A 19,383-nucleotide genomic window follows, 5' to 3' on the forward strand; every position below is an offset into this window, starting at 1 on the left:
TTTCAAAAAAATTTTTTATATCCTTCTCTAACCACTGAGAGGGGGGATAATAATTTTGTCTCTCTAAGTAGTCTGTGTCTAAAAGCTGTGCAAAATTTAAATGAACTTCAGTTCAATGACTGGCAAAAGAAAATCTGTGAAGTTCTTCCTCTATTTGGGAATATAATTGATGTCAAACACATTAGAAAATGTTGTCTTCATGGTCTTCTTCTTCAAATCCTCACATCCTTTGTTTGTCACTGAGATGTCACTGAATCTAGTTTGATGAGTGCATCATGGCTAAGGCAGAAAAAACAAAGTACTTGAATCGCTTACTCACATACACAGAGGAAATTTCCTGGAATAACTCATCTCTCTTTTATGAATACCTGAAAGTACAAAACCAATGAACCCAAAACTCATGATGAAGAGATTTTCCAGGTACAAAGGTTCCTGGAAAAGTTATCGATTGTACAATTTATAATAAGAAGAATCAAGATCATAGTTTTTGCCATATTAGTACAGCCACAGTGTTAGTTGTAGTCTCAGACTGTACAGTCATTGTTTTTTATCCTGACTTGACTTCCTCCTTTTCTGTTTTTATTCTGCTTTATACAGAGCTTTCAACATGCTTAAAGCAGATATCAGTGGAATGTTTTTGTTAATATAAGTCCTAAATAGTCCTATTTTCCGTCAGCAATCACTTACATGAAGTATTTCAGCCTAAACACGAGTCTCTCCGTCACTCTGCTCTGCTGTAACCCGAGGAGAAAATTTTCCTTGTGGGATACAAGTGTTATCCAATGAGGAGAGAGAACGGCATGAAGGGCTGTGTGTGCAGCCAAGGGATGCGCGTGAATGTGGTGACGTAGCACGAGGACCAATTGATGCCTGACAAGGGCGGGGGCTGCTAACTCATGGTGCGTTCAAAGAAACTCGTACTTTGTGTTTTTCCTTCCTGTGAAGTCATACCAGTTCGATCTGGTACGAGTTCACGGGTCGGAAGTTACGAGTGGCCGTTATAGGGAACTTTCACAGGAACCAGGATGGTAAAAACACGAGCTACGGGTTACCTGGAACGCTACCAAGTCGTAGTTGTGACTTGAAGCTGTAACTTATGGTTTCAAAAGCCTGCCTTGAACGCAGCATTAGCCGAAACGGCCGTGAAGCTGATATCTGCTTTAAGTTACAGAAAATAGAAATATAATGAAAAACTTACATTTTCAATTTTAATGTGCATTTTTCCCCCAGCAAAGGCCTCAATATCCTCTCTCATTCTCCCTCACCTGTAAATCTTTTGCAGAAAAATAGGTTGTCAGTTGGTCTGTGTTATAAACTGAAGGGCCTGGAGAAAAATACATCAAATCAGAATTTAAAATAAGAGTGCTTTTGACAGCAGAGTACACATGGCATCTCTCATAGTTTCAGCACCAAGGTTAGACTATGAAAGCACACAGCACTGTCCCGTGAGTGTGTCCACTCCTGCGAGAGCTGTAACCTTATCCTTGTTCATCAGGATGGATGAGGGGAAGCCATCCATGCTTTCATGCAGGGCACTCAGGTGAATACAGGTGTCAGATGTGCCAGCTTGGGACTTTGCACAGTCTGAGAGTCATTCAGCAAAAAGCTCTTCCCAGAGGTCAAGCAGTGAGTCAGCACCTCGCCTCAGGACAGCTAGCTGCCATCAGTATATAGCAACAGGTGCAAGACTTAGCAGCAAGTTCCCATGAATATCTCTGTAGAGAAGCGAAAATTAATACTAGGCTACTGCTATGTGCTAATCATTTTAATGGGCTGCTGGCAACTGTGCTCAGTGATAAGCTCCAAGCTTTGATACCTGATATCACAATAGTTGGATTAGTCTGGTATTTTATAGCTAAATATATAAGAACGAAGCGTAAGGGATGGACAAAAGTGTTTAGTCCCTGATGTCAGCTGAGCAAGACTGGCTAACGTACTATAGCTACAGCATCTGAATATTTTTTAGGTCCTCCTGAACTTTCTTCTTGTCAAAAATATAATCACAAATCAGAGGTTAATCACAAATCAGGGATTAAACAGTGTTTCTGTGTAACATCAGCTGCTAACATTAGCAGGATTAGCTCACATGCTATCATACTAGCAATTCTTCAGCCAGAGTTACTGAACCATTACAATGCCTTACGCCTATAGCTACTCTGTGGAGTGAGAGGTTTAAGTTAGGTAAATTCCTTCTCAGGACTGATTGGTTTCAAAGGCACACTTGATTTTGAGGTGGTGTTTGCAAAAATGCAAATTACAATGTAGGAGTAAGTCATTTCATTTCGATTCTTTATTGAACATGTCATAGGCTAATAAAAACAAAAACAAACCAAATAACAAAAATAAAAAAAAATCAGATAAGTGTATATTGGCAATCATCATCTCTAAAAGAAAATTGCCTGCCATTAAGTAAAGGTGTAACTGAGGATGTAGTCGAGTAGAGAAAAGACACAGTGAAATGCAGACAGGGATCTCCCTCACCAGTGTGATAAACCCACTTCACAGCTGTTCATCTCATAAACCCACACAACTGGTCCACTGAAAACTCTGCAGTTATGAAGTTATTTATACAGTCTGCTGATAGCTGCCCTCTTCCTCCTGTTTGTCACTTCTCAGCACTTTCATCATGCCCAGAGTGATTATCACAGAAAGCACTGATTTTGTACAGTACATTAGATCATCAAGTGGGATCACAAAAAACACTCTTGTATATCTTAAATCTGTTGCTTTTCCATTTGTATCTGAAAGTGGAATTTTTTTTTTTTGTTCGAAAGTTTTTTTTCTTTTTCTTTTTACAGTTTTTGCTCAAAGCCAACGACAAAAACTGTTTCCTGACTGCATGAGGTTTATTAGCTTTGGCGATTTGAAACTCCATAAATGATGCATACAGTGTTGCGTCTTTGCTACTGCTTGTCCCCTTAATTAGTTTTGTCTCCCTGATCCCCCTGCTGTGACACAGCATGTCACAACCCATGCAGAGTTTAAACCCCACTGGCTGAGCAGCAGATAGAGCAGCAGAGGAGGGAGAGAGTGGAAGAGAAGGAGAGAAATTAAAAGACTGAAGCAGATGTGAGTTATTGCCAGGACGTTTTTAATTCAAAACCCATTAGATGCTTCATGAAGCAATATCTAACATTATGCTCGGTGAAAAAAAATACAACAGTCACTGTCACACCCACAGACACACTCACTCAGGTGTCAAGTAATGGAGAGTTTATACATACTTATAATTGTCTCAAAAGAGAAACCTGATGGTCTAGTTTATTTTGCAAAGTGGTGCCCAGTAATATAAACATTAATGACTAATACTTTACAAATCTAACATTTTAATTATCTGACAACCCCACTGTTCAGTAAATGGTCTATTCAATACATATATTGAGCCCCAGGTTTTTACACAAGGTGACAGCAGCCATGGATGTAATTATTATTTTAATCATTTTATCTCATGATCAGTTGTTAATAGTCCTTTTTATCCCTGAATATTAAATACATTTATGTGATAATATATTATTGTCTTGTTGTCTCAAGGAATAACTGTAATATTATCATACTAAATGAAAAACATGACCGCACACCACTAACCAGCCATGACACCCTTCAGTACGTTGATATTCTGGGTCAAGTATTAAGTCTAAATACTAAAACATCAGCTAAATGATTTTTTTTTTTTTACCTGATGACGGTGCCACAAGAGTGTCTGGGAATTTCTTGGCAATACATTTAGTAGCTACTCGGACATGGCAGTCTACATCAGTAACGCCACTAGATCAAGTCACCAAAAAGTAGATCAACAAAGTTATTAGGATATAGCTTCATGGGACTATAAATGTCTGTAAAAAAAAAAACCCAGAACGACTAACTGTTGGATATCTGTGGAACTTCTTCTCTCAAACAAACTTTACATTTGTGTATGAGCTCAGTCAGTACAAGTCATTGCCCAATAATACTCACCAGTTCCAAGGCCAATTAAAGGCCGTGTATAGTGAAATACGAGATTTGATTGAAAACATAGTATGTTAGAATATGGTTCATGAAAACACGTGAAAAGATTGATAGAGCACTGAACTATGGAGTTTTAGGATACAACCGTTTTTTTTTTCATTACCTCATAGCATTCATATAGTGATATACTTAGGTCCATCCATTGTGGTATTTCTTGTGTACATACCGTATGAAACGATGATGGTACCACAGGAACTGTAGAGGTTGGAAACAGCTTGATTCATCCGTGTGAGCAAATATAATAGAAACCTACCCACTGGTTGTCAAGACTTTTTACAGACCAACTTGCTGCTGTCAGTTTTGAGACACTCACTGATGGTCTGAGGGCTCATCCTCCTGGGATCATGAACAACTATAGACCAAACTGTACATCACTCTGCCCTGTAGTTGTTTAGACTGCTGTGAATCAGGAGTCATTCTGGAACAACAATATTCATTTGGTTATTTTGCCCTTGTGTGTGAGTAATTAAACTATGCAAACCGTGCAGGATACACTGGCTGTGTAACAGATGTCATGCCCTGTGCACCACAAGAGCACTCTTTGTTTTGTTAGTCTATAACTTCATCTTCTTTCCCCTTCTCCTTACCTCCTGTTCCAGTGAACATGTTGCTTGTGTGTGTTTGTGGCTGCGGGAGAAAACGGGGGAAACAACTAATGAAACAGCACATTACAGCAGGAGCAGACAAATAGCCAAAATTAAAATTAAAAAGGAAACACTGATTCATAGTTTTAGCCTTGGCCTGCCATATGTTTTACTACCATTTGTGCCTCATTTAATATTTAGGATAATATTTCCCTGCACTGTAGTATACTTGTATCTCCCCAGGAGATCCCTCTGCAGCCTGGGAGTTGGCCAGCTTCCAGAGGAAAGAGAGATCCAAGCTCTATATCAATGACCCGTAATGAAGATTAATTCATGTAGAGGGCAGCCTTTTAGTTATGGTGATTCCTATGATAAATGCAAAGGAAATAAGGGAAGGTTTTAGTATGAATCCAGTCTTTGGCCTTGTGATGATGTTCTGAATACAGGTGATAGAGGACACATTCACACCCCCTCACCTTTCACTCTTTATTATGTAATAGGATAAATGAGATTTTTGCCCATCAGTCGACAGACTCGACACTCAGTACCCACTCATAACAACCATCTTCTTGGAACATGTTCAAATGCATTAAAATAACAGACCTCAGTCCTTCATTTACAACAGTATTCAGAACCCATATTTTTTGTTAAATTATCCTTCGGGGTGCATTTTTAACTTGATTTGAGGTAGATTACATTATATAAAACTTACTCACTTCCCACAAGTAGGCTATACACTACTAGACCCAACTCGCAGGGGAGTGATGATAGCATAACACATGGCCAGTGCCAGGATTTACCATTAACATTTAAAGAAAATGTGGGAGGTTTGAGTGAGCAGTTTGTGATTTTGTTGCTTTCCTATAAAACCCACTGTAAACAGGCTACAAAAATAAAACTGCATCGCTGTCGTACTTTAGCGAGACCTCATTCTCTCCATCTCTGCACTTCCATTTCCTCTGATTCAGTGTGTAATCACAGAAACTAATTTACATGAAAACATGAATTTATCGTCCAGTATTTTATGACAGAGAGCAAAGATAATAGTAACGTCAAAAGACTGAAGAATCAGTTGCAGGTGGACTGGCATTACAGCTGTTAAACATCTGTTTCTGCTTGGGTGGAGATTTGCTCTGCTCAGTGACACGTCCACAGATGTGGCTGGGGGAGGAAGAACCGTTTAACTGCAAGTGATCACTAAGTGTGAAGCAAACAAACATGTCTTACCTATATGTTTGTTTTTCCCTCAGGTCTGAGAAAGCAGGAGAGATTGCAACCATTCCACTGACTAAGGTAGGACTCCATACTCCTCGCTACAGTATGTGTTTGTTCAGGTCAGAGGCCCCCTGTGAATTTACATAATGCCTGTCAGCTCAAACAGTTCTGCTCCAGGTAGGCGTGTTAACCTCTGTTATTTTTACTCCACATAAATACCAAGGATGTATGGGGCCGCTCGCTGTGGTTGGGAGCAATCAAATACATGCTTTTTTAAAAACAACGTTTTCTTCCTGAACTCTCACAGGGCCCACTTTAAACTATTTTTGTCCTGTGACTTAATGGTGTGAGTCAAGGATGTGCATCCTCAGTACCTAGTAGCTGTACTGCAGACACACAGCTGGTTCTGACAGTGGTGATGCTGGAGGGGGAGGATGGTGTGAGCGTGGGCACGGCAGGCAGCAGAAACTACTGTTTGTTACTGCACAAAGAATGAAAAAAGAAGTATAATTCACAGCGGAAATGAAGAACAGTAGCCTGACGTGCTAAAAGTAACAAAAAAGAGAGGAGTAGCCTCTCAGCCTCTCTTACCTGAACCTGCATCAACACAGGAAAACTCTTAACACATAAATTAAACTACAGTACTACTGCCAAAAAATGGAAGAGAAAGAGAATGGGTGAGAGTTGGGTCAAGTGTCTGTTTTTTGTTGTTTTGTTTGTTTCAATGACAGCATCTGCAGTAGTAGAGCAAAAGGGAAAGTGTAGTGCAATAAAAACATGGATGAAAAAAGTTCACAGACCTACACTATCAATCTGCCATGATAATGTCTTTACCTAATGTCACTGGCTGCGAAAACTTAAAAAAAAATCTTTTTACAATGATTCAGGGCCAAATAAATAACGTATAATATTCTTTAGATATCTTAATACTGTCTATAGGTATTGTATGTCAGTAACTTACTGTATACCATGTGAGGACATATGTGATATTAATGAATCTCCTTATAGATTATATGTTTGGTAACATTACTATTGATAAATCTCACATTACATTTCTGTACTGCTCCTTTAACAGCTGCTGGTGCTGCTGGTGCTGTAACAGTGTCTACATGCAGCTCTGCTGTAATGCCGACACTATGGACTGATTAAATAAAAAGCCATTGCACAGTGGATAGTATATGGTAATGCAGTAAATGCAGCGTCTGATAATGGTTTGTGGTGAGATGTGATCCGAGTGTGTTCTGATTCAATTATACATTAAACAGTGCTTCTAGCTAACAAGTCCCCCAGCTAACAAGTTACTGGGATGCTAAATGGAAACATGCAGCAATTAGCTGTGGTGGCTGGCTGGGCCTGGCTGACAAACTAATTGGTAGTCAGAGATTGCACAGTGGGGCTGGCCTGGCCTGATCTCGCTCAGGGCACCACTGTTTAAGATTTTTATGAAAAAACCCACACGTCTTATCAGCCAACTCCAAATGGGACTCTGGCCGACATGCATGCTTTACAAATGCACCCTCAGACTTTCTGGTGCAGATAGTGACAGAATCCAACTTAATAGTGTCTGTCACAAAACAAAAACTTTATTCAGATGGAGTCAGCAGGTTTTCATTACCACTAAAATGACGAGTTCACTAATGGGAGTAAAAAAAAATCATCAGGCTAGTGAGAAAGCAGGTTCACAATCACAAATAGTATAAACCATGTTTTACAATGAATTTGAATATAGTAGAGTATCATAGCAACAACATACTGTTAATAGATATTTCAGATGCAATATAAATCAGCAAAGTGCTTAAGTATAAAAAGAACATGCCTTCCTTCCTCTGTGTGTCCTCATTTTCATCCTCCAACATCGTCCATCACCTCCCGCACCAACCCCTGCAGATTATTAATGAACGTTACAAGGCGTACTCCTGGGTGGCTGAGCTGATCCAGGTGTTTATAGCCATCAGTGTCACCGTGTCCTTCCTGGTGATGGGATCCGCCATGAAACACACAAGTAAGTTCACTCCTTTCCTTTGACTGTTGTTCATTCATTAACTCTGTTCCTCTGTTTCATATAAAGTTGCTGGAAACTTTGAACTGTTTTACTCTGCTTGACAGTGGTTGGGCTGGTAATGAATTGATCATGAATACTTCTTACAGTTGATGGTCTGGTGAGTTCGATGTGGAGCAAACGGCTGGAGTGGCTGTCCAAAGCCTGGGAGAGAAACCTGCCAAACAAACATCATGTGTGCTCAGCACGTAGGTGAGTGGTGACAACGGATGAGAGGGTAGAGGAGAGGCAGCTGGTAGCCAGCTTGAGCTGGTTGCATGGTAACCGGTTTGAGCGGGTAGCTGGGTTCATTGATTGCCATGAAGTTCCCAAAAACTGGGGTGAAATACCCCACCCCCACCCCTAAAATAAAAATTCATGTGATAGAGTGATAGAGGGTTGAAATGATATCCATGTTGAAGGCCTAAGGAACACAGCAGATACATGTATGCATAAATAAGCGGACCCACACTTTCACACATTCTGCAAATCAGTTAGCATTTCTGCAAGGAGCAATGTCATCACATGCACTTTGCAGCAGAACACACACACACACACACACACACACACACACACACACACACACACACACACACACACACACACACACACACACACACGAAGCAGTGGTGAAAGCATGAGGTGCTTAGATTGACTGATTTTGTTGCAACTAAGCTGCATGAGTTCTTGTTATTGTTCATCCCCGTTATTTCTCCTCTGGATTGTTTGTAGCAGTTACCAAACAGCATCAGGTGCATTATCACCTCCACCTGGGCTGGAACAGGGCTGATGATGACCAAGACAAATCAGTCATCAGATCTGTGCTGAGTGTAACAAGTTGGATTTGCAAAATTATTTTTGTATTGTTGGCTGAACGGAGACACAGCAGGTTTTAGGGCTCATGTAGGAGCCCAGTGAAGATTACAATCAGGAGACATTTCAAGCTTCAGTGAATATCTTTTCTTGCAAATTATATATTTTGTTCTTCTTCATAAACACAGAAACTGAAAAATGTTGCAATTTCAGTTAATTTCCCAATATGCAATATAATGCTTTTCAAGCTGTGGAATTAAGTTCACCAAGTCTTGCTTTTTACCACACACTGGTTTACGTGTATGTGACTTGTCCTACCAAACTGTGGAGCTGAAGGTCACCATTAAAGGTGGGTGATGGTGACTCCTGTCATCACCATCCAGAAGCAAAGTAATGGGCAATGAGCGTAGGAAGCTTCGTCAAAACAGAAAGTAAAACACTGCCAAGTGTAGATGAGTTAGGCTACTGCATAAATGTTACTTTTAATGACAGTATAACAGTATGTTTGAGCTGTTGGTTCCATCAGCCTGATGAGAATATCTTAGGGTTTCCTTTCATTCATACTGTGTTAATTTCATTGTTGCATCTAAATCCAAAAGTTTGAATTAAAAAATGCTCCAACATTTCAGTGGGTTTCATTTTATTTTAACTAATGACAGTCGTTGCACCGCAGTGATGTTACTGCTAATTTGAAAAATGGTACTTCCTTTTTATAATTATGGTTTAAAGCAAACATTAAGAACTGTATTACACTGTTGAGGAAATCTGCCTATTGCACAGGCTGTTTACCGTCTGGTGTATTTTTGTATCTTCAGTGTATGAAAGAAGAAGAGGAGGGTGTGTTTGTGTTTGTGTGTGTGTGTGAGTGTGAGTGTGACATTTGATTTATCTGAAACACTTTTCAGACATTAATGTCGACTAATTAAGCTGATTACATGCTCCTCTGTTTTCTTCCAGCATGGCTAAAGGATTCATGTCACTGCTTGGCTTTCTCGTCATCTTTATTGTGTCAGTGTGTGATCCCAGGGTAAATAACACACATAACACACAGGCATGATTATAATTACAGTCTGATGCTGATGATAATGAACTTCTTGTTGGAGCAGTCATCAGTGTTTTCTGTTTCTTCAGGGTTTTGTCGTCATGTTGGACAAAGTTGTGTCGTTCTCTCTCAACACTGAGGTGGGACTGTTTGTCTTCATCATGCTGAGAGAATCCAGAGAGGACAGATTCCAGTGAGTAACCTGAACCTCTGCGGCCGCGTGAGAGACGTATTTTCTACCTGAAAGTGAAGCTGGTGGGCAGCTTGTCAGCTTGTGAGGTTAAAATCTTTTCCATGGTGTCCCAGAGAGATCAACACACTGCAGCTAAGATATAAACGTGCTACAACTCACTGTAGCCTCCAACTAGCTCTGAAGATGTAGCTCACTTGTATTTTAATTAGATCAATACCCACATTTCTAGTCCAGCAACTAACGCCTGGTTCAGACATAAAATTACATTTGATTGTGACCTTGTGAAAAAATAAAACTTGCAAAGAGGCCCCTCAAATATTTCACTTTTTTTTTTTTTTTTTTTACAGCTCTGCAAATTCCTAATATTATCTCAGGAACATTTCTGGAAAGATGAATAATTTGGTAGTAACTGTCCATTTGGTAATATTAGTTCCAAATCATCTGTTCCTGTACTCCGGAGATTGGTCTGGTCAGACTTCTGCAGGTCGATGGAAATAATATAAAAGTGGAATATAGGAAAGGAAACTATGAAACATAAAGTATGGGAAATATAATGTTACATGTGGTACTTACTGGGTGGCTATTCATCTGAGTTTTAAATGGAACCGCTCTTACAAGAAAAATCAAAATTTCCCCTAAATTATAACCAAATTATAAGAGTAGGAAAAATGAAATAAATAAATAATGTAATAAATTGACAACTGTTTCTCTTGGTGATTAGTCAAAAGTGTTGACACTTTTTTTATGACACACAAAACACAAGATTCAGACACATGATGACACCGAAAGTTAGATAAAACAAAGATTTCATAGTTAGAATAAATATTTATTATTGCACACTACTAACAACGTTTGACACAACAGCAACACAGCACAACACTACACATACCATTACACTTCCCTGAAAGAAAATGAATGCAATACTGGAGTGCGACAGGGAAAGTACGTTAATGCCAGCAAATCTCTAATGCACTAATACAAATGTCTTCATAAGAAAAGTAAAATGGAATCATAGCCTGTTTTAAAATGACATGTTTACATGAAGAAGTCTCTGGAGCTGAGCAGAGGAGGGGTACTGTACTGATATCTGGGGGAGTAGCTGTGAAGAGGTTACTTGTTCTAGCCTCGCTCTGTCTGTCAAACCAAAAAGACACTTGCTGACTTTCCATTTCCCCTTTAATCCCTCCTTGACATCCTTCATTGTGTATTTCCATGTAGGCTGAAGGAGTTTTACAGGTCAACCAGCGCCCTGCTGCTACAGGGGGTCTCATGTGGCTCTCCAGGGCTATTAACAGTTTCATGCTAATCCTATTTTATCTCTGAATGCTCCAGAAAGATCTTTAAATGTAAACACCACTCCTCACTGTTAATTCACAGCTGTCGGAATGACCATAAAAGGCCTGGTGAACCTTTTGTGTACTGAATGGAACAGGACAATACAGCAGAGTCTGTGTCCTGTTTTCATTAAACAGATTACTGGATTGTGACAGAAGACATTAGTAGGCCAAACAGCTGCCTATTTAAGTTTTCCTGCACGGCGGCTTCTCATTAAATGGAAAACCACATATGTTGGAGATCAGTCAAGTTGGTCTGATTTCAAAACATTGGGATCTGCACCAGAAGTGAAACTCAAGTTTGATTGTTTGGTGAATGAATTCTTTAGTCTGTGGTTACATCATGAAACTCCTCCTCCCCTCACCTCTCTCTCTTTCCCTCTAGACACCTTGCCGTTCCTCTGCCAGTGGGTGACTGTGTCTTCAGCCTCACCTGGCTGCTGCCCACCTACTTCCTGTTTGCAGTCACCTATGACGTCCTACAGACTCTGGCCGATGTGGCTCATTACCTGTCTTTCTACAGCCACAGTCAGGAGGCACACAACCTGAATCTGACTGGGAGCTTAGCAGCATCAAATCTGTCTCTGCTGCTCTGATCCTCCAGCAGCGGTACCAGAACTGGACCAGAATGAGTTCAATTGCCAAAAAATCTCAAGCTTTGCAAAGTGCTTTTATCATGCGTCCATACTTTACAAACTCTTGATACAGTCTGAAAACTTTAAAGGTAAGCGTTGTGTTTTTGCACTCTTCGCCCATGATGACTCAACATGACTCACAGTGTGCAGAGAGGTTTCAACTATTTTTTTCATTATTTATTTATTTTTATTTTATGTTGTTTTTTAACTGAAGTGTGTGAAAGGATTTTCCCATCAGACACCTGGAGCCAGATGTATCAAAGAGATGTCCATCCAAAAGAATCATGCACCTGTTCTTACGCATAAGCTACTGATGGTAAAACTTAAAGGTTGAATATGTTGAGTCAGTGGGGAATGAGCAGAATACCACCATCTATTGATTAAGAGAGGACCCTTTTTTTTTTTTTTATCATATTAGAGACATTATACAAACATGACATTATACAAACAACATGACATCATACAAATATGAAACAACACTGACGTACAGGGAGTGCATAATACATAGAGCAGAGCTTGGCAAAAATAAATCAATAAAATTAAATAAAAATACAATAAAGATAATTTTTTATCAATAAATAAATAATAAGCGCCTCGGTCCTGACCGCATCACCGTCGTGCTCAAATTACGTTAAAACACACCCTCTCGGGTAATATTGCTTAAATATGGACCGGATGTCTTGAAAGCTTTCTTGTTTTTACATATTTTATAGAGTCATAAAGAGATTTAAAGTTACCATCCCAGATGGTTGGAATTAAGATTCTTTTTTCGAATTGCACAACTGATAAGCACCCACCCCCTCAGTACAGTCCAATCAGGAATCCCCAAAATCGTTAAATAGACCGTTGCTGAGTAAAACAGACTGTTGCTAGGGACGCCGTTCTGATTGGAGTAGCACAGAGCAGATTGGAACTATGCAGGATATTTATCTTAGGTTTCATTTTTATCATTTTGAAGAAACAGACAGGCGTCATCGGCCAGCTGACTGATGGTTAGAAAAAATCTTAATACCTTCTACATTCAAACAATAAACAGATGAAGAAATTCAGCAGCTATCAAAACTAAAGTTTTCATTCTTACCTTCAATAAACAGCTTCTGACTAATTGTGATGTTAGATAAATGACGGTGGAGGCTCGCTTCGACATTGTGGCTGAAAACCTGCATGATCAGAGCCTCTGACCCGGTGTCACAGCTCTCGGCGAGTCCGTGACACAAACACGCCCCGTAAACTGTAATCTCTTATTTATGAAGACTACACAGATACACACATTGTAACATGATAATCCATTGATCCCCCGATTGATTATAAAAGGCTTTGTTGAAAAGAAATGCACACGGAGGGTGAGCGAAACAGTGGAGAAGTGACCCACAATGCCAGCATTGTCGAACCGGTCAAAATTTCTTAAATTAGTTAATTCAGACTAAATATGTTTTTTATGGAAAAGCAATACTCCCCTCTAAAGGCCATGTGGATGTATTATTTTTGAAAAAAATGTGCTTTTAATAAGCATTCTCCATATTCAACCTTTAATGTGTGCAGGTCACAGCCTCAGGTAGTTTTATGAAAAATAAGATAAGAGGTGAAATCCTTTAATAAAACATTTGGATTGTTTTTCACTTTTGCACTTTGCAGCATTCTGCAACTTTCTGTAAAAATGAATGCTTATTCAGCTTACTCAATTTAATGTTCTATATAGCTAGAAGCAGCAAGCAGGAGGAGTCAAATCACTGTGTGGTAACACAAATGTGATGAAATAATCACAGTAGAAACTGTTTTATCTACTGGGCTACAGAGAGTAAAAGTGGAGCCAGCTGAGGAAAAGTTGTGCACGACTCAGCTATATTGAAATACCCTCTGATCCAGTGTGAGTGGCAGCCAATCACGTCCATTCTGATCCCAACGTAATGTGAAGCACAGACATGTTTACTGCTGCCACTCCGGTGCAGATACACAACTGCACCGCTGGTCAATCTGAGTCGGTTTCAACAAAGTGGACACAGCTGTTTGCAGTGATGTGCAGTATGTTTGACCGGCCACAGTCTATACATCTGGTCCCAGGTGCTGAATCATTTAATTGTACTTCTATATTTACACATGTATATAAATATTTTAATGAAACGCTAAAGACTATAATATATTGTAAGGCGAGCCAGCGTCAATGCACCATGCAGAGTATAAAGTTATAAAGAGAATGTATATTATCAAGCTCTCTTAAAGTTTATCATAATTTGTCACAAAAAGCTGAACCATAATTCTCCACAACAAGAGTCTCAACTTTTTCTACACCTTTTTAACTTTCAGCTCTGAGGGTGGAGGTGTGATAGTTGCCCGCAGTCGTGAAACTTGATGTTAGGCAAAGATTTCCATTGGTTTGTTTGCAAGTTCATGCACACAAATCCACCAGGCTTTGATTCAGGCCACATTCCAAAAATCTAATTTTATTTCTATAAATATCTACCTGGATACATCTGTTCCTACATCGTTACTACTCGCTGATCACCAGCCTGGTTTTAGTTTTAGTATCTCTACAGATTTCTTGATCAGGTTAATTTATTTGGATACTTTCTAAATTGTGGTTTAGATGATTATTAATTGCCAGTAATTGGTTAATTGCTTGTGTTAGTGATGGTGGCAAAGATTAAAAATTGTCATTGCTCATTACACTGCAGCAAGCCATTTAAATAGAAAATACAGATGTAGACTAGAAAAGGATTAAGACAGACGGCTTATTTTTTAATATACCAATACAAAAACAAATATTACATATAGAAAAAAGTTACCCTGAGCTGGAGGTGGTTTTGAAATGAAATACATTATGAATACTTGTGTATTATTAGATTCTATTGCTTTAGTTTTAAACGAGTGCATGTTGTAGCTGACGGTCATTAAGGGTTAGGGTTAGAGCATCATTGAAGAACCCAGTCTTGAAGTTAGTAACCAGTGAACATCTCTTAATGCTCAAAGCTCCTCCTCCTTCACCTCCAACATCACCTGTTAGTCAGATGGTTGATTAATATTGATTATTTGATCTTCACAGTGGTGAAGGAGGAACTGAAACCATGGAGGTTGGCGACCTCCATGGTGAAAGCTGCTGATCTCAGTTCTGTTGGATTTAACAGGACATTTCAACAGTTTTTGGTCTCAGTAAGTGGAATTTTTGTTTTGTCAAGCATCAGATCCATTCCCTAAAAATAATTAATTAATAACTCTGGATCTAATTGTTGATATTCACAAGGTCAAGATTCACCAGTGGTTATAAGGTGTCAATTAGGAGATAGAAGTATCCAAATAGCTGCAATTTTCTGTCAAGTGAGAACGAGAAGTGCAGCAAATATCCCCTTTCTCCCACGTTACAACAGTGAAGCATGCCTCTTCAATTTCACTGCACAGAGCACCAGCATGAGGATGTTAACCTGAGAGAGGTTCAGCCTGTTTAGAGTGGAAGTTTTATCGGTTCATGAAAAGCCAATGAAGTTAACTGTTTTGCGTTTTTACATGAATAAAACAAGGTTTCATGAATGTTATTGACTTGAGCATGATGCTATTTTAATGCAACTCTGCGCACACACACACACAAACAAATGAAAACTCCAAACTCTTATCAAAATATACTTTTATTCTGGACTTTTGTTTCACTGATGTTGATTTCAACGAGAACAGATCGATGTGATGTGAGTTGCAGAAAGAAAAACAAAACAAAAAACAAAGGCTGTGAGAGCCATCGGAGAGAGGGATGGTGCTGGGCTGACATGATGCTCTGTTACGGCAACACAGGCACAAAGCCCGACCGACCACGTTGACCCCGACACACTGTGTGGCACACATCCAAGATGGCAGAGAGGTGTGAGGTGTATGCATTTAGGGATTCAAAACCAAGTGCTTCAAATACAGGGAAGAAACAACAGTTCACTAGCACACAGGACTCTGCGGAGGAACACACGGACTGTAACTCCAGCAGTAGAAATCTCTGGCTTCTTACAGTGGAAGATGCTCACTGGTAGTTGTACAAATGTTTCGTGAGAAGCAGAGCTGCTCTGGAGGCAGTTTCTGGTTTGATCAAACTTCAGTCAGGCTAAACTGACTGACATGCTCAAACCATCCATGACTTGATTGATCACCAGGTTTCAGTCAGATATTACCAGAGAAAAATCTCCAGCTCAAGTCTGAAACTATTAATTCCCTCAGTTTTGGATGGGACATTTTCATATATTTTCTCATCACTGATCCTACTAGCGATGTTTTTCTTAAAAGTAAAACAGAATTCAGAAATCAGCAGCTTCATTTCAGGTTGAAATGGCAGTTCACTGTACCACTCCCAGTTTAAACAAGCAAAACTTCAGAGTGCACAAAGCAAACAAGTCATGATGGAGTGAGTGTTTGGGGGAAAATAAGAGTTTATGAATGTGCACTTTGGTGAATTGTTGGAGCTGCACAAAAATATTTAAGCAGAGAAGAAGTTTGTTTCCAAATAGAATTATTCTTTGAGAAGTTTCTTTAAAAAATTAAATGCAGAGCCACAGTCTGTTTATGGGCTCAAAATGTCTGACTGCTCAGAATTTAGACGAATATTTTCTACCAATATGGTCATATTCGCTTCCAGAGCAACTTTCTTCATAAAACATATGTAGACCTTTATGAGAAAGAGGGGACAGAAAAATTCCCCAGAGTCTTGGCTTGATTGAAAAATTACAATTTTATTAAATTTTTTCTTCCGTCAAAGCCAAGAGGGATTTCAGGAGAAAGTCGTTTCCTGGGACAAGGCTTCCCAAAATGATTCAAGCAAAAGTAAAAGTCAAACATTTCTTTATTAAAACATAGAACAAATTTAGTGGTAATTTGCTTCTGGGAAAAACTTCCCAGGCAAGGTGCCTTCAGAATGACAGCTCAGCTCAGTAAGCCTTACATTACAGGGTCAACCTTTACTATTTGCAATAGCATCAAAAAAAAAAAAATCTTTAAAATTTATAGAACATGTAAATTAACACTGCCAATAAGTCATTAATTCACATTTTTTTCAAATCTACAAAGAAATTACAAAAATGTAACTTTAAATTTGTCTTTAAAAGAGTATAAAATGTTTTGTCAGTAGGGAACCTCAGAATAAAATGTGGGCAGAATTTTGGTGAAGAACCAATGATGAAGTTGAGAGGGCAGATGAATTCAAACACATCAAAAGTACAGCTCGCTGTTTTCAGACTGTCGTGTTGTGGGAAACAGATTCTACGTTTGACCTTTAGCTACGACTGTTATTTTAGGTCTCGTTTGTTTATGCCCTGTAATGCTCCAGCTGGACATGAATAGCGGTGTGTTGTTATTCCCCCACATCCTCCACCAGACCTGCTAATGAAAGCAGATGGAAATGGAAATTAAAAACTTTCAGGTCCTGCTTTCACGCTCAATCTGCCTCTTTCTGAATAGTAACCTTGTTCCAAGGATCAGTTCCAGGGGTCAGGTGGGATGTTGTGTTAATACAAGAGTAAAAAAAATATATATCAGAAGATTAAAATTTCAGTTCCACAAGTGTCGGGGGCAGAGCTGCTCTGGGGTTCTTAATTAAGTCACTGTTTGAATTAAATGTCCAACAGAGCGGAGCCAAGGAACAGTTTCCCCACAGTGCAGGAAGGAAACAGGCTAATTTGACTGCTAAAGACAAAACTTTGGTCAAAATACTATTTAGAAATTATTGGTGATGACATTTTCTCACTCATTCATTACATAGCAATTAGGAGAAAGAATGATAAAAACACGACGTCAGTACCTCGGACAGGTATGACTACTTTGTAGACAGAAGCTGAGCTAAACCAGTTAGCATGGACTGCTACACGGAGGCTGCGTTCAAACGCACCCCTTGTTCACTTCACACTTACTGCCAATTAATATTCTAAAATGTTTTTTTTTTTAATATAGTGGTCTTGAAATTTCCACAACAGGAGAAAATGTTACTATTCAGGTTGAGCATGCTAAATTACTAGCAATCCCATTATGTTTCACATTTTACAGATGATCCAACACCTCTTTTTCCTGCTCAACAGAATAAAACAGTTTACAGGAAGTGACCTGTAGGAGACAGTGAACAGGGGGCGACTCTGAACACAGCTGTCGTGTCCTAGTGGAGCTCTGCTGTCTGTCACATTAGCTGTGTCCTCTTGTACTTGGTGAATTTTTCTTTGGCTCTGCCCTCTGTGGTTTAACTCGCTGAGATTATTATTTCTGCCCCCCCTGGAGGATCGACCTCTGAGAATCTTCAATCTGCAACAGCTAAAAGTAGCAAAATACTTTTAATGGGACAATCAGCTGACACACCACCTCCGGGCATGTGGGTTTGATTTGAAGCCTTTTGAAGGTGTCTGTGAGTCAAATTAGAAATGGTTTAAGTCCGATGAATTCAATACTCTAGTGTTGTGAATCTGTATGGTTTTCAGTAAAGATAAAAAAGAACTGACAATCTAATCTGAGATGGGACCTGACTTATTGTTGCATTACTCCAAACTGAGAACAACATGAGACAAGTGGAGAGAACAGACAGCCTCTGTCCTGTCAGATGTGTCGCTGCTGTCAAGAGTCCAGACAGGAGCACTGTGGGTCACACCATCTAGACCAAATAGTGCACACGGCTGTTTTTAAAGCATCCAATCATACATCAGTGTCAGCAGTGCCCTGGTGGGTGTTTGAGAAGAATCCAGAGTTTGTTGTCAAAGTAAGCGATGACACCAGAATTACTGCATTTTGACCCGCTCACAACTGCAGAAACCGAAAACAGTGAAATACATGAGGGAAAAAAGCCTTTTAGGTTTGAAATCATGACGAGGGCACGGTTTGTGACAAGTGTTTGGTGTGTGTGTCTGAGTGTATCTGTGTGTATGTACTTCTCCACTTAATAAAACTCTCACCTGACCAGCCCCCACCCCAACCCCCAAAAATAGAAAATATAAAAACATTGAAACGAGAGATCTGAAATTTAAAAAAACTAAGTGCCATCCTGTATTATGGTGGAGAAGTTGATATGTCTGCACAATGAGATCCAGCTAGTAACAAAGATCAACACTTTTTTCATTGTTTTTCATTTCGATGACGATGAGCATGGTTTAAAGATCAAAAAAGCAAAATAGCTTCCAAATTTGGTACATATACGGATCTGTAACTTTTTTTTTTCTTTTTTTTTTTTCAATGCGTCCCTTCTGCATCTCTGGAAGAGTCTGCACAGATAGAGAGGGGCGCTTCCATCCGCCCGCTTATCCATCCATCCGTCTGTATGTCTGTCTGTCTGTCTGTCCGTTCATCCGTCTGTCCGTTCATCTGTTCATCCCTGCGTCTGGACCTGCTGTGTCGGGTGCTTGCTTCCTGTTCCTGTTTCCTGCTTCCTGTCTGTCGGTGGGCGGGGCCATAGTCATAAGCGTGAGCAGTACGCAGGGCAGGCAGGGACAGTCATTTGGCTATGTACACATTCATGGTCGGTCCATGGCTTCCAACAAACAGCAGTACTATTTCCGGAGGTCTAGTACACACACCTGAGGAGGGAAA

General features: G+C 39.6%; 1 protein-coding gene across 1 annotated transcript in view; it reads right to left on the bottom strand.

The window, feature by feature from the left end:
* Nucleotides 1–15,564: 15,564 nt before the first annotated feature.
* Nucleotides 15,565–19,383, bottom strand: part of tbl1xr1a (TBL1X/Y related 1a) — a 39,761-nt gene continuing 35,942 nt past the window's right edge. Inside the window, exon 16 of the mRNA XM_083970682.1 lies at nt 15,565–19,370. Coding sequence (XP_083826808.1) covers nt 19,344–19,370 — 27 coding nt within the window. The 3' untranslated portion in view covers nt 15,565–19,343. The remainder of the gene's footprint in view (nt 19,371–19,383) is intronic.

Source organism: Trachurus trachurus (genome assembly GCF_905171665.1).
Source record: "Trachurus trachurus genome assembly, chromosome: 4".
Taxonomy (NCBI): Eukaryota; Metazoa; Chordata; class Actinopteri; order Carangiformes; family Carangidae; genus Trachurus; species Trachurus trachurus.